The following is a 12980-nucleotide window of genomic DNA, read 5'->3' as shown; positions in this document are numbered from 1 at the left end:
CACAGGGCTGGAAGAGATTAGAGATCGGGAGGGATAAGGCCATGGAGGGATTTGAATGAGTGTTAGAATCTTAAAATTAAGTTGGTGAGCCAATGTAGGTCACAGTGGGTAACTGACAGCATTAGAATAGTCGAGTAGCGATATCAAAAGCATGGATCTTAGCAGCAGATGGGCTGAAGTGGGGCAGAGATGAGAGAGATTTTGGAGAAACAAAGGAACAATAAGAGGGCCATTCAGCCCCTCACCTGTTTTGCGATTCAATTAGTTCATGTCTAGTTTCTACCTTAATTCTACTTGCCTACCTTGGTTGCATATCCCTTAATCATAGGATATCACAGCACTGATGGCCATTCGGCTCATCAAGACTGTGCCAGTTCTTTCGAAGAGCAATTGGTTAGTTCCACTCCCGGCTGTCTCCCCATATTCCTGCAAGTTTTTTCTCCAAGTATTTATCCGATTCCCTTTTGAAGACTGCTATTGAATCACCACCCTATCAGGCAGTGTGTTCCAAATCCTAAAAAACCTCGTGTTGCAGCTGGTTCTTTTGCCAGTCACTTAGATCTATACCCTCTGGTTATTATCGCTCCCATTTACTCAATCTAAACCCTTTATTTTTAAATGCCTATCAAATCTCCTCTTGGCCTTCACTGCTCCAATGAGAACAATCCATGTACCTGTAATCTCTCATCCCTGGAACCTGGTAAATCTTTTATACCCTCTCCAAAGCCTTCGTGCTCTCCTTGAAGTGTGGTGCCTGGAGTTGGACACATTCCAACTAGGGTTGAATTGGTATGTTATATAGGTTTAGCATAATTTTCGAGCCTTTGTTCTCTGCCTTTGTTTATAAAGCCCAATATCTCATATGCTTTAACTGTTTTGATAACCTGTCCAGCCACCTTCAAGGATTTGTGCACAAACACACCAGGGTTTAAGTGTTCTTCCACCCCTTTTAAAATTGTACCATTTAGCTTGTATTTTCTCTCACTTTTCGTAAGAGTTTATCACCTCCCACCTATCTATGGTGAACTTCATCTGCCATCTCCCATTCTGCCAGCCTGTCTATGCCTTCCTGAAGTCTCTTCCAAGTTTAGTGTCATGCGTAAATTTCAAAATTGTGGCCTGTACCCCTAAGTCCAAGTTGTTAATGTATATCAAAAACGGCAGTGCTCCTCGAACTGAACCTTGGGAATGCCAGTGTGCACCTCACTCCAGTCTGAGGAACAGCTATTCACCACAACTCTGATTTCTATCCCTTAGCCAATTTTGTTACCATGGTGCTACTGCACTGCTGCTTTAACTTTGCTAATAATGTGTCATGAACGGATGAAAACTAACTGTAAATTATAGTATTTCTGTGCACTTGGGTGTTATTGACAGCTGCCATTAGACACAGTGAGAATAGTAGGAACAAGGATACAAATAAGTTTAAAAACTCAGTTCTTGATGTACAAGACCCTTGTTGACCCTTTTGTTCTGGGTAAGGTATGCTTTTACTGAAAAATCTTTTGAGTTTGAGAAAAGCCATTTTTTTCTTTGATCTCTATATATACACATGCCTCCTTCTTTGTCCTGACCAGACCCTCAATATCCCTCGTCAATCAAGGTTCCCTAACTTGCCAGCCTTGCCCTTCCATTTAACAGGAACATGCCAGCCCTGAACTCTTCCTATCCCACTTTTAAAAGCCTCCCACTTGCCAGATGTCCCTTTACCTGTAAACAGCCTCTCCCATTCAACTTTTGAGAGTTCCTGTCTGATGCCATTGAAATTAGCCTTCCCCCAATTTAGGAATTCAACCTAAGGACCTATCCTTTTCCATAACTATCTTGAAGCTAATAGAGTTATGGTCACTGGTCCCAAAGTGCTCCCCCACTGACACATCAACCACCTGCCTATCCTCATTTCCTAAGAGGAGGTTGAGTGTAGCCCTTTCTCTAGTAGGGCCATCCACATACCGCTTCAGAAAACTATCCTGGACACACTTAACAAATTCTGATCCCTTAACACTAAGGGATCAGTCAATAGCAGGGAAGTTAAAATCACCTACTATTACAACACTATAATACCTACAGCTATCAGTGATTTCCCTACATATATGCTCCTCCACTTCCCTCTGACTATTGGGGGGCCTGTAGTATAATCCCATCAAAGTGATCACCCCTTTCTTATTTCTAAGTTCTACCCATATGGCCTTGCTGGACATTTCCCCCTGGGATATCCTTTCTTAAGTACTGCTGTGATGTCCTCCCTAATCAATAGTGCAACTCCCCCTCCTCTCTTACCTCCACCTTTGTCACGCCGGAAGCATTGGTACCCCGGAACATTGAGCTGCCAGTCCTGCCCATCCCTCAACCACGTTTCCGTAATAGCTATAATATCACAATCCCATGTACCGATCCATGCTCTGAGTTCATCTGTCTTACCTGTAAGGCTTCTTGCATTAAAGTAAATGGAGTTTAGCCTACCAGACCTTCCACGCTCCCTGGCCTGCTACTGGACTTGCTCGCTTTAACCTCTACATTTGCCTCAACTATCTCAGCGGAGAGACTACTACTTTGGGTCCCACCCCGCTGCAAGACTAGTTTAAACCCTCCCGAGTAGTACTAGCAAACCTCCCCGCAAGGATATTGGTCCCCTTCCAGTTTAGATGCAACCCGTCCTTCTTGTACAGGTCACCTGTGCACCAGAAGAGATCCCAATGATCCAAGTAGCTGAAGCCTTCCCTCCTACACCAGCTCTTCAGCCACGCATTCATTTACCTTATCCTCCTATTCCAACTCTCACTAGCACATGGCACAGGATGTAATTCTGAGATTACAACCCTAGAGGTCCTGTTTTTTAACCTTCTGCCTCACTCCCTATATTCAGTTTGCAGGACTTCATCTCTCTTCCTGCCTATGTCGTTAGTACCAATATGGACCACGACCTCTGGCTGCTCACCCTCCCCTTTCAGAATGTCCTGCAGCCGATGTTGTTGCGGTCCTTTAAAAGTCAGGGTTCTCAAACTGAGGGAGTGGAGAAATACGCCATCAGTTTTTTTTTAAATGGGAAAGATTTAAATCGCAATCTGCTTACAGACAGATTGTTGAAAATATAGAGAAATTTGTTTTCAAAATTAACTACCTGTTTGTAACAGAAATTGGGAGCTCAAGTCTGCGCTAAAACCATGAGATTAAGACCAAATAATAAGAAACAAGCTGAATCGGAAATTAAAATAAACTGGTTGGAAACCAAAAGGGGAAAATCTGGTAGCTGAAAGGATTGTTAAAACAAATAAACGGCCGTAGCAAAACCCTCTTACTCTAACATTAGAAAATGGCACAGTTTGATTCAAAAATGTTTTTTGCAGCAAGGTAACATGCTGAAACGTTGGCAAACATGAGTGCAGACCAGTAAAAAGCTGTAGATAGGGTGATGCAAGTGAAACTGCCCAGCAAGGTGACACGAACTGAGGTCCTTAAAGTGCTGGCTGAGCTCGTAGGACAGAGTCCCATTGTGGAACAAGCAAATGAGGAATTAACTCCTGAAACTGACCCATCTCTCATGGCCAGAATGGAATTGGAAAAATTCAGGATGCAGCTGGAGTTTCAGGAGAGAGAGAGGGTTTTCAGCTTTAAAAAAAAAATGTAAATGGGGCAAGAGAGGTGGAGGCTGCAAGGGAAAATTTCTCTTCAAGTAACTGCCAAAATCTCCCCAACCCAGAATTCGGCTTTGAGGCTTTTAAGTACGCTAAGTTCATACCAAAATTTGAAGAGGGTGAAGTGGAATTTTTTTTTTTTTTGTCACATTTGAGAAGGTAGCAGGACAGCTGCGATGGCCACAAGAAATGTGGACCCCATGATTCAGGGTCAGTTAACAGGGAAGGCTCAAGAGGTCTATTCTATGTTGATCTCTGAAATGTCCACTAATTACAAGCAGACCAAAGCTGCCATCCGTGGTGCATATGAGTTTGGCCCAGAGGCCTTTCACCAGCAATTCAAGATTGCTCGAAAGAAACCCGTACAGAGGTATCTGGAATTCGAAAGAGAAAAGCAAATTGCTTTCGACCGGTGGGTCCGATATGTAAAAATACAGCACACCTATGATGAATTGCACGAGCTAATATTGCTGGAGGAATTCATAAATTGCCTACCTCCCAATCTGAGAATGCACTTAGAGGAGGAGAGAGTCCGCACAGCTCGTGAGGGCACAGTCGCTGCCGATAGCTATGACCTCATGCAGAGGCCTGGCAACTCAGGCAGATCCTTTCAAAGCCACCCTCAAAATCAGTGGGAGGATAAGAGGGGAGAGTGGGATAGAAAGGGAGCCACACTTGGAAAGGGAAGTACAAACAAGGGTGCGAAGAGTCCACTCCAAGTCCGCGAAGAGTCCACTCCAAGTCCACAAAGAGAAACCCTGGAGACCAGAGTGCTCCCACTGCCGGAGGCTAAAAGGAAAGCCATTGGGTCTCATAGGTCTCCCCAAGATGGATACCCCAGTAGAGAGCGTAGCAGGACAGGCAGGGGCCCTCACTATAGAACCTAGACCCTCTGAAGAGTATTACCCTATGCGTTGCTGGACCGCACAAAATCCGCAAGATTTGCTGGAGTTTTGTCCTTGCAGGAACAGTGTGTCCCTCTACCCTCGCCAGGAGGTGAGAAAGTCCACTGTACTGCTCAGGGATACAGAGGCCACTCAGTCCTTAATGTTAGAAAACAACCTAAGCCTCAACCAACCCCCCCCCCCCAACTTTCTCCGTGAAACCAAGACTCTGATCAACAGATTGGGGGTAGGTTACCAGTCTGTCCCCTGCCATCGGATCCACCTACAGTGTGACCTAGTCTCGGGCCCTGTAACCATAGGAATTGTCCCAGAGTTACCGGTGACAGGGATAGACTTCCTACTGGGGAATGAATTGACTGGCAGCAAGATACTAGAAACCCCTATAATCTCAGACCAGCCTGGCAAAACTAGGGAAACCGAACAACTACAGGAGGAAATACCAGGGATCTTTCCCGATTGTGTAGTGACTTGGTCCCAAGCCAGACAGGCCAGAAGAGTTGAGGGAATCAGTGCCCCAGCTGGATGAGCTGGAGGCCTGGTTAGCTGAAAGCCTCTTCAAGGAGGAGGTGGCTAGGAGCCTCCCTAATTAATGCCCAGCTGGCAGATCCAGAAATAAAGCACCTAGCACAGACTGCTTGCTCTGAGGCAGAGGCCACGTCGATCCCTGAGTGTTACTACATGCGAAATGGGGTAGTAATGCAGAAGTGGAGACCTGCGAGAGGAGTGGACAGTGCTCCACCAGATTGTAGTACCCCCAGAATACCGGCAAGCGAAGGATAGCCTATGCTATCCCAATGGTTGGACGTGTGGGTACTCGGAAAACTTTAGCCTGAACAAGCAAGCACTTTTTCTGGCCTCGCGTCCAGTCCGATGTGGCTGAATATTGCAAAACCTGCCATGCTTGCCAGGTTGCAGGTAAACCCCAGGCCACAATTAAACCGGCCCTCCTGAGGTCACTACCCGAAACCAAGACTGGCTGTCAATATCTCCTCAACATAATGGACTTAGCCAGCCGATTCCCCGAAGCCGTACCCAAGAACATCACAGCCAAGTCTGTGAACGAAGGACTAACTCAGTTCTGCACCCAGTACGGTTTGCCGAGGGAGATCCAATCAGACCAGGGATCCAATCTCATGTCCTGAGTGTTTCACGAGGTTGTGCACGACTTAGGAATCTAACATCCTCAACGTATCACTCTCAGTTCTAAGGAGTGCCAGAGCGGTATCACCAGACCCTGAAAACTATGATTAGGATCTACTGCTCTGAGTATCAACAGTGGCGCAGTGGTTAGCACCGCAGCCTCACAGCTCCAGCGACCCGGGTTCGATTCTGGGTACTGCCTGTGCGGAGCTTGCAAGTTCTCCCTGTGACCGTGTGGGTTTTTGCCGGGTGCTCCGCTTTCCTCCCACCACCAAAGACTTGCAGGTGATAGGTAAATTGGCTGTTGTAAATTGCCCCTAGTGTAGGTAGGTGGTAGGGAATATGGGATGACTGTAGGGTTGGTATAAATGGATGGTTGTTGGTCGGCAGAGACTCGGTGGGCCGAAGGGCCTGTTTCAGTGCTGTATCTCTAAATAAAATAAAATGACTGGGTTTAGGGTCTTACTGTTTGCCACCAGGGACTCCCCAAATGAGTCCACGGGCTTCAGCCTCTGAATTAATGTACGGGCATGAGGTGCAGGGCCCTCTGATGCACCTGAAAGAGAAATTCCTGGAACATCAGGAGGGCACCTCCATGTAGGAGTATGTTTCCACCTTTCGGGAACGTCTCTTCAATGCCTGTCTGGTGGCCAAAGGGCATCTAAAAATCTCTCAGAAATCATGAAACAACAAGCAGACAGGCATACCCAGGCCCGGACCCTCCAACCATGTCCTAGTGCTACCACCCCTACCCACTGACCCTTTCCGAGCCAAATTTCAGTGGCCTGGATCAAGTGGCCAAACGGGTCAGCACAGTTAATTACCTGATCCACACCCCTACCAGGAGGAAGAAGCACCGGTTATGCCGCATTAACATGCTTAAGAAATATTACAGCCAAGCGCCCAGTTAACCAGTGGCTGTTTGCCAGCGGATGGAAATATCTGAGGGGTGTCAGTCGAGGAGGAGACCTGTTTGAACCCCCACCACCCGGCTATCAGACTGGCAAACGTGGAAGTCTTGACCACCCAGCTGACACACCTAACCCAAAAGCAGTGGCCATCATGCTGGGAAAATTTAAGGAAATCTGTAAAGATCAGCCAGGGCAAACTACCCGAGCAACTCACGCCGTGGATGTGGGAGACACACCACCAATCAAACAAAACCCCTACTGGCTGAGCCCCGACAAGCTAACACAAGTTAGGCAGGAAATCCAATACGTGCTGGATAATGATATAATTGAGCCGAGCCAAAGTAGCTGGAGCTCCCCTATTGTACCGGATCCGAAGCCGGATGGATCCACGCGGTTCTGTATTGATTAGTGAAAAGTAAACACTATAACCAGAGCCGATTCCTATCCAATCCCACGCCTTGAGGATTGTAAAGACAAGGTGAGCCACTCGGCCGACTTCAGCAAAACTAAAAGGGTACTAGCAAGTCCATATGACCCCCAGAGCGCGAGAGATCTCGGCCTTTGTCATCCTGGATGGCCTATATCAGTGTAAGGTTATGCCCTTAGGTCTTAAAAATGCCCCAGCACCCTTTCAGAGGTTGACAAACCAGGCAGTAGCTGGGCTTAGCAATTGTGCTGTGTACCTGGATGACCTAATTATTTGTAGAGACACCTGTAATGAGCACTTAAACCACCTGGAGGCTGTGTCTGAAAAGGGCAAACCTTGTGCTGAACTTGGCAAAAAGCGAGCTCGCTAAGGCCAAGGTGACTTACCTCGGTCATGTAGTGAGACCCCCACAAAGCCAAAGTACGTGCCCTAGTCAAGTTCCCTACTCCCAAGAACCAGCAATTCCGAGGGATATGTGGTTTTACTGAAAGTTTGTCCCAAACCCTAGCCGCCCCACTAACACATGCCTTGTCCCGAGTGTAACCCCTTTAGGATATGGTCGGGAACTGAGATTGCATTAGAATGAGAGAATGAATGAATACTTCTTAAAGCAAAAAGCAGTTGAGCTCTTGGATCAAAGGGTATGGGGCGAAAGCAGTTACCGAGTTGGATGATCAGAATGAATGGTGGAGCAGGCGCGAAGGGCTAAATGGCCTACTCCTGCTCCTATTTTCTATGTTTGTCTCGATGCCATCCAGGTCAAAGCAGCCAGCTTGATTGGCACCCATCCACCACCTTCAACATTCACTCCCTCCATCACCAATGCACAGTGGCAGCAGTGTGTACCATATACAAGATGCACTGCAGCAACGCACTCAGGCTCCTTCAACAGCACCTTCCAAACCTGCGACCTCTACCACCTAAAGAGTGAGGCGTGATAAAGTTGATCAATTGATTTAGTCTCAATAAGCACCTAATGCTTTCTGATGCAGCATTGGTTATTGATCATATATAGAGTGCATGGCCATTGAATACCGACCTTTAACATTGAGCCACATATACCAGCCTGGATACTGCCAGTGGATTCAAAGCTGTATAACCTAACAGACAACAGATGAGAGACCAGATTGAGTTTTATTTTAGTGTTTAGCAAGGTGAATGGACTTTTAAGGTGCTTTATGATCTAAGCCCAGACTGCCAAGCCATGTGTATTCTTCCTGCTCCTTTCACATTTCGTCTACTCTCCTGAAAGTACGAACTCATATTGGGAAAGGCAAGTTAACAATCCAGTGTGGGATGTATGAACAGGTGAAATGGGACAGATCTGGAGTTATGGGAGATTTGAGAGTCGAGGTGGAATGGGACGTGCAAGAGGAGGTAGAATGGCACACGAGGGGAAGGGGGGGGGGGAGAGAAATGGATTGGGACAAGAGATTAGAAATATGTGACTTGTTAAAGGACCAGTGGGACCAGTGAGAGGCAGAAGTGGAATCGGACCTTCGAGGAGGAGAGGTAGAATAGGATCAGTGGGAGGAGAGCAATGTTCTGGAAACAATCTGGAAATGTACTGTGCATTAAAATAAAAAAGCCACTCACTTTTTTTTTAAAAATTAGAGATACAGTACTGAAACAGGCCCTTCGGCCCCCAGAGTCTGTGCCCACCCATTTATACTAATCCTACATTAATCCCATATTCCCTACCACATCCCCACCTTCCCTTAATTCTCCTACCACCTACCTACACTAGGGGCAATTTACATTGGCCAATTTACCTTTCAACCTGCAAGTCTTTGGCTGTGGGAGGAAACCGGAGCACCCGGAGTAGTCACAGGGAGAACTTGCAAACTCCGCACAGGCAGTACCCAGAACTGAACCCGGGTCGCTGGAGCTGTGAGGCTGCGGTGCTAACCACTGCGCCACCCGGGCACTTGGGGAAAGTTCAGTGACTTTTACAATGTAAGCTGCCCATGGACAAGAAAGTAGTGCTCAGCTTGTAACCTGCTGGGTATAAAGAAAAATTAGAGGGAACATTGGCACTGAGGGAATGCTGAACTGTCAAAGGTGCTGCTTTTTGAATGAGATGTTAAACTGAGACCCCCATCTGGGTGGATGTAAAAGTTCCCGTGGCACTATTTTGAAGAGCAGGAGTAACCCAGTGATCTGGCCAATATTTTATCCTCAACCAAATACAGATTATCTGGTGGTGTTATTGTTGTTTGCGAGAGCTTGCTATGCACAAATTGGCTGCCACATTTCCTACATTACAACAGTGCCTACCACTTCAAAAGTACTTCATTAGCTGTAAAGCGCTTTGGGATACCTTGTGGTCGTGAAAGGTGCTGCATAAACACAAGACTTTCTTTCTTTACTCTAAAGCCCAATCATACCACTAAAATGATACACTCAAAAAAAAAAAGTGGCAAGACTTCACTGTGGGACACATTCAACCTTTTCTGTAGTAAGGTTGAAGACGACCAAGATCCCAAATGATTCTAGCATCAGGTCTGCAAAACGACAGGGCAGACCAGAGAAAAAGCATAAAATCCACATGCCCGTCAGGATAAATGTTACAAATTCCACAGTAGCCAATATAAAAAGAATGTGGAGAGAGTCATAACTCCTGGGCCATCCTTAGCAAGCTCCCATTGTTAACAATATAGCAAAAGTAGAATACAGCATTAGACATAAGCTCTGAAGGAGTTGCAGTCGAGGTGACCAAAACCCCCAACTCTACTGCTTCTGTCAAGATCACAAACAGAAGTAACTTTATGTATGGATGAAGTGACTTATTGTTCTATATATCACACTACAAACACACAACTGTTTACTCCAGCAGCTTTTATTTTAAACACTTTCTTCATAAGGACACCTTCAGTATAGTTAAATTGGTTACATTTTAATTCTGTAAACAGCAGAATTGTACATCCACACTTGCACAGGACACTGATGGCTTGTGTCAGTAAGACATGGCTCTTCTATCAAAGTGCCCAAGGAACTTCTTATTGGGAGATGTAGGCAGTTAAAATGTGGTTACACCACTTGACTAAATAAATACAGACATACTATTATAAAGGGAAACTGCACACGAAAGTCCCAACACTGGACAAGGGAACACAAGAAACACATTACTCCCGCCTCTGCTTTCTTACTGTCGCCAGGATTGAGATATTGCTAAATCAGTTGGAGCTGATTAAAGCTTTAAAGTCAATTCATGTAAGAGGAACTATTAACATATATATAATATATATATATATATATAAAAAAAAAACTGCAGAGAGCATCTGGTTCCACTAGCCAGTCAGGTCACATACACTGTTTAAATCAGGGCTGTAATGGAAAGGACTGAAGCGCCATGCTTTTAATACTGTACCTTGTTTCTATTTAAAGCGAGTGCTAAGGAAATTATGGTAAGTTTAACTTTAATGTATGTTCATGTATACAAGTGTTAAAACAATGCATAATTATTTCCTTTAATAAACAACCATCTTCTACAAATATTTTAGGGGGAATAAAATGTCTTGTTCAAAATGCTTTTCAAATTGCAAACCATCTTTCATAGATCGGTCAATTGTTCCCTTCATCTCTCCTCAGAACTTCTCACCATGATTCAATGAGATTATTACGTGCAACCTCATTTCTCTACATTCACTGCTGCCGATACACTCTGCTGTGAAAGTACAAAGGATTATTTCATGCCATTTCTAAACATTACCAATATATATTTTAAAATGCCATTTTGTGCAGTGATCTTTCAACAACTTACACTTCTAGAATCTCTTAGCTCAGACACAGCAAATTCAGCACCACGCTTAAACGCTGTTCCCAGCTGTTGGCGGGAAGGCATCAACTCTCTGAATACTGTAGTAGCTTTCCTCATCATGCTGCTGTTGAAATTGTATGTTTGGGGCACGGAAATCAATCGTATTCCAAGATAACAGGTGATTGTGTGTACAGAACCTAGGCCAGGTGTTAGTTGAGATTCAAACCTTAATTGCATGAACTTTTCTTTGTAAATACCACCAGATATGAAGTGTTAGCACTGTTAAATTAGCTTCATGTACATAAAGAATGAGGACAATGAGTGTATGAAATCTGCAGGGCAGTCCAAGTGTTATGATTTGATTACTCCAAGCCTCCAGTTTCAATTCATTCTTCAAAGGCATTAAGGAAAGGCTCAATCCAGTGAGATGACATCATTTTACATCCCATCCTAAAACAGCTTCATACCTTTAGACACTACCTATATTCTCAACATAACCAGCTGAACAGCAACAATTTCATGTTGAGCATTGCTCCAAGTGGTAATATTTAGTTCCAATATGAATCTCAATGCATTTTGTTTGAAAATGTACTGAATTCTGAGAATTATAGTTAACAAAATTTAAAACTGGTCAACCAAAAGTCCTTTTTATAAATAATAAAGGATCAATTGCTTCTGTCCCATATCTATAGTAAGTCAGCAATTTTTAATCAATGAACATTAGCTAAGCAGATTTTTTTAAATTTTCGTTTAACTTGTGCAACTCACTACAGGTGAGAGTAATGCAGAATTGGAGGGGATAGCAACTACAATAAATACAAATTCTAATGTAAGCTTTGACTGATGGTGGGAGGAGTTGGCAGGACTGTGGGAAGACAAGCAGATTCTGGTGTCAGTACCATTTTTTTAAAAAAAGAAACCAAACTGGTTAAACCAAAATGTTCACACTTTGAGTACTAAACATTTAAATTTCACAAGTAAAAGAGTGAGCTAAAAGTTTTGTCTGATGCTACTTTAGTGAATGTACATGAAACACAAGAGAAAAGGACTAAATCAATGGTATAAGTAGCAGAACAATAAATTAGACATGTCAACTCCAGCAAGAGTAGGAATTCTTGTATCAATGATTTTTTCAAAGTTTAAGCACTGCATACACTTGGTGATCTCTTCTCATCATATGTGTTAAATTTAAAATTTCAGTAGTGTTCCCCTGTTGCAATTTTATGGGTTGGGAAGCTCTAACTGCAGTCAGGCACCCTGTACAAAGTCAATCTAGAAACATTTACACCTCAATTACTGCGTTCTATTAATCCATAGGCTCTGATCCCTCAGAGTTAAATAAGAATTAACATGTTTCTACAAAGACAAGTGTCTGGTCGAGTAAAAACCATTGTAGCCTCAATCTCCAGGGTTTAACGTCATGTCTCTGGGAGCTGGTTAATATCTGTCAGTTTTGTGTCATTCAGGATTACACGGACATTTTCCAAAGATTCTGCCTGACGAATCCGTTCCAACTGCACCTATAGGGGGAAGTGAAAAGGCAACAACTATTGGTAATTTATACTGTGCCTCTGCAAACAAGATTCTCAGACTTCTTTGTAATCATGAGTACAAACATGACCGGGTACAGTTACTTTATTTCCATCCACCAAACCTCAGAGCAATTGTTCAATAATTTGTCAGCCACTTTGCTTGCATTTGTGGCTCCAAATCGGCAGGTGTGTAATATTACAAAACCATTAGTAAATATTGCACTGACATAAAGGAAAGTCGCTTACATGGAAACTCAGCTACAAAGACGCACGGACTGTCTTGTCTCTCCCATGCCTGTAACTTGTTCTCCTTGACTATAAGTGTCAAGGAAACCGTGATCATGGGACAAGGTGTTGCATTTACCCCTCTGATCACACTAAGTAACACCCCACTGGAAGTGGTTAGAAAATTCTGCCATCTTGGGTCCATGGAGACAGACAATCTGTCCCTTGAATCCAGGAAGCCTGTCTCTGCAACCAATATTTAATAAGCATTGTTCGAATTTACATTCTCCCCTGTTTCTGAAGGCATGGGCTCTTGCTGGATGCAGTCCTATGGTACCTCACCCAGGTGGCCATTCCTGATAAGCAAACTATTCGACTGTGAGGGGCGTTGCTTTCAACAAGAGCTCCTGAATAATGATCTGGGGTAGTGTGATCAAATTGTAGC

The 12980-nt window shown here is 44.3% G+C and overlaps 1 protein-coding gene across 4 annotated transcripts in view; it reads right to left on the bottom strand.

The window, feature by feature from the left end:
* Nucleotides 1–9841: 9841 nt before the first annotated feature.
* The window catches only part of rabep1 (rabaptin, RAB GTPase binding effector protein 1), a 209064-nt gene continuing 205925 nt past the window's right edge, over nucleotides 9842–12980 (bottom strand). For all 4 annotated transcript variants that reach the window (XM_068010044.1, XM_068010045.1, XM_068010047.1 and 1 more), the window contains one exon: nucleotides 9842–12298. In XM_068010044.1, coding sequence (XP_067866145.1) covers nucleotides 12197–12298 — 102 coding nt within the window. In that variant the 3' untranslated portion in view covers nucleotides 9842–12196. The remainder of the gene's footprint in view (nucleotides 12299–12980) is intronic.

This window comes from Heterodontus francisci, chromosome 30, assembly GCF_036365525.1.
Source record: "Heterodontus francisci isolate sHetFra1 chromosome 30, sHetFra1.hap1, whole genome shotgun sequence".
Classification (NCBI taxonomy): Eukaryota; Metazoa; Chordata; class Chondrichthyes; order Heterodontiformes; family Heterodontidae; genus Heterodontus; species Heterodontus francisci.
This window is presented reverse-complemented; position numbering and strand designations above follow the sequence as displayed.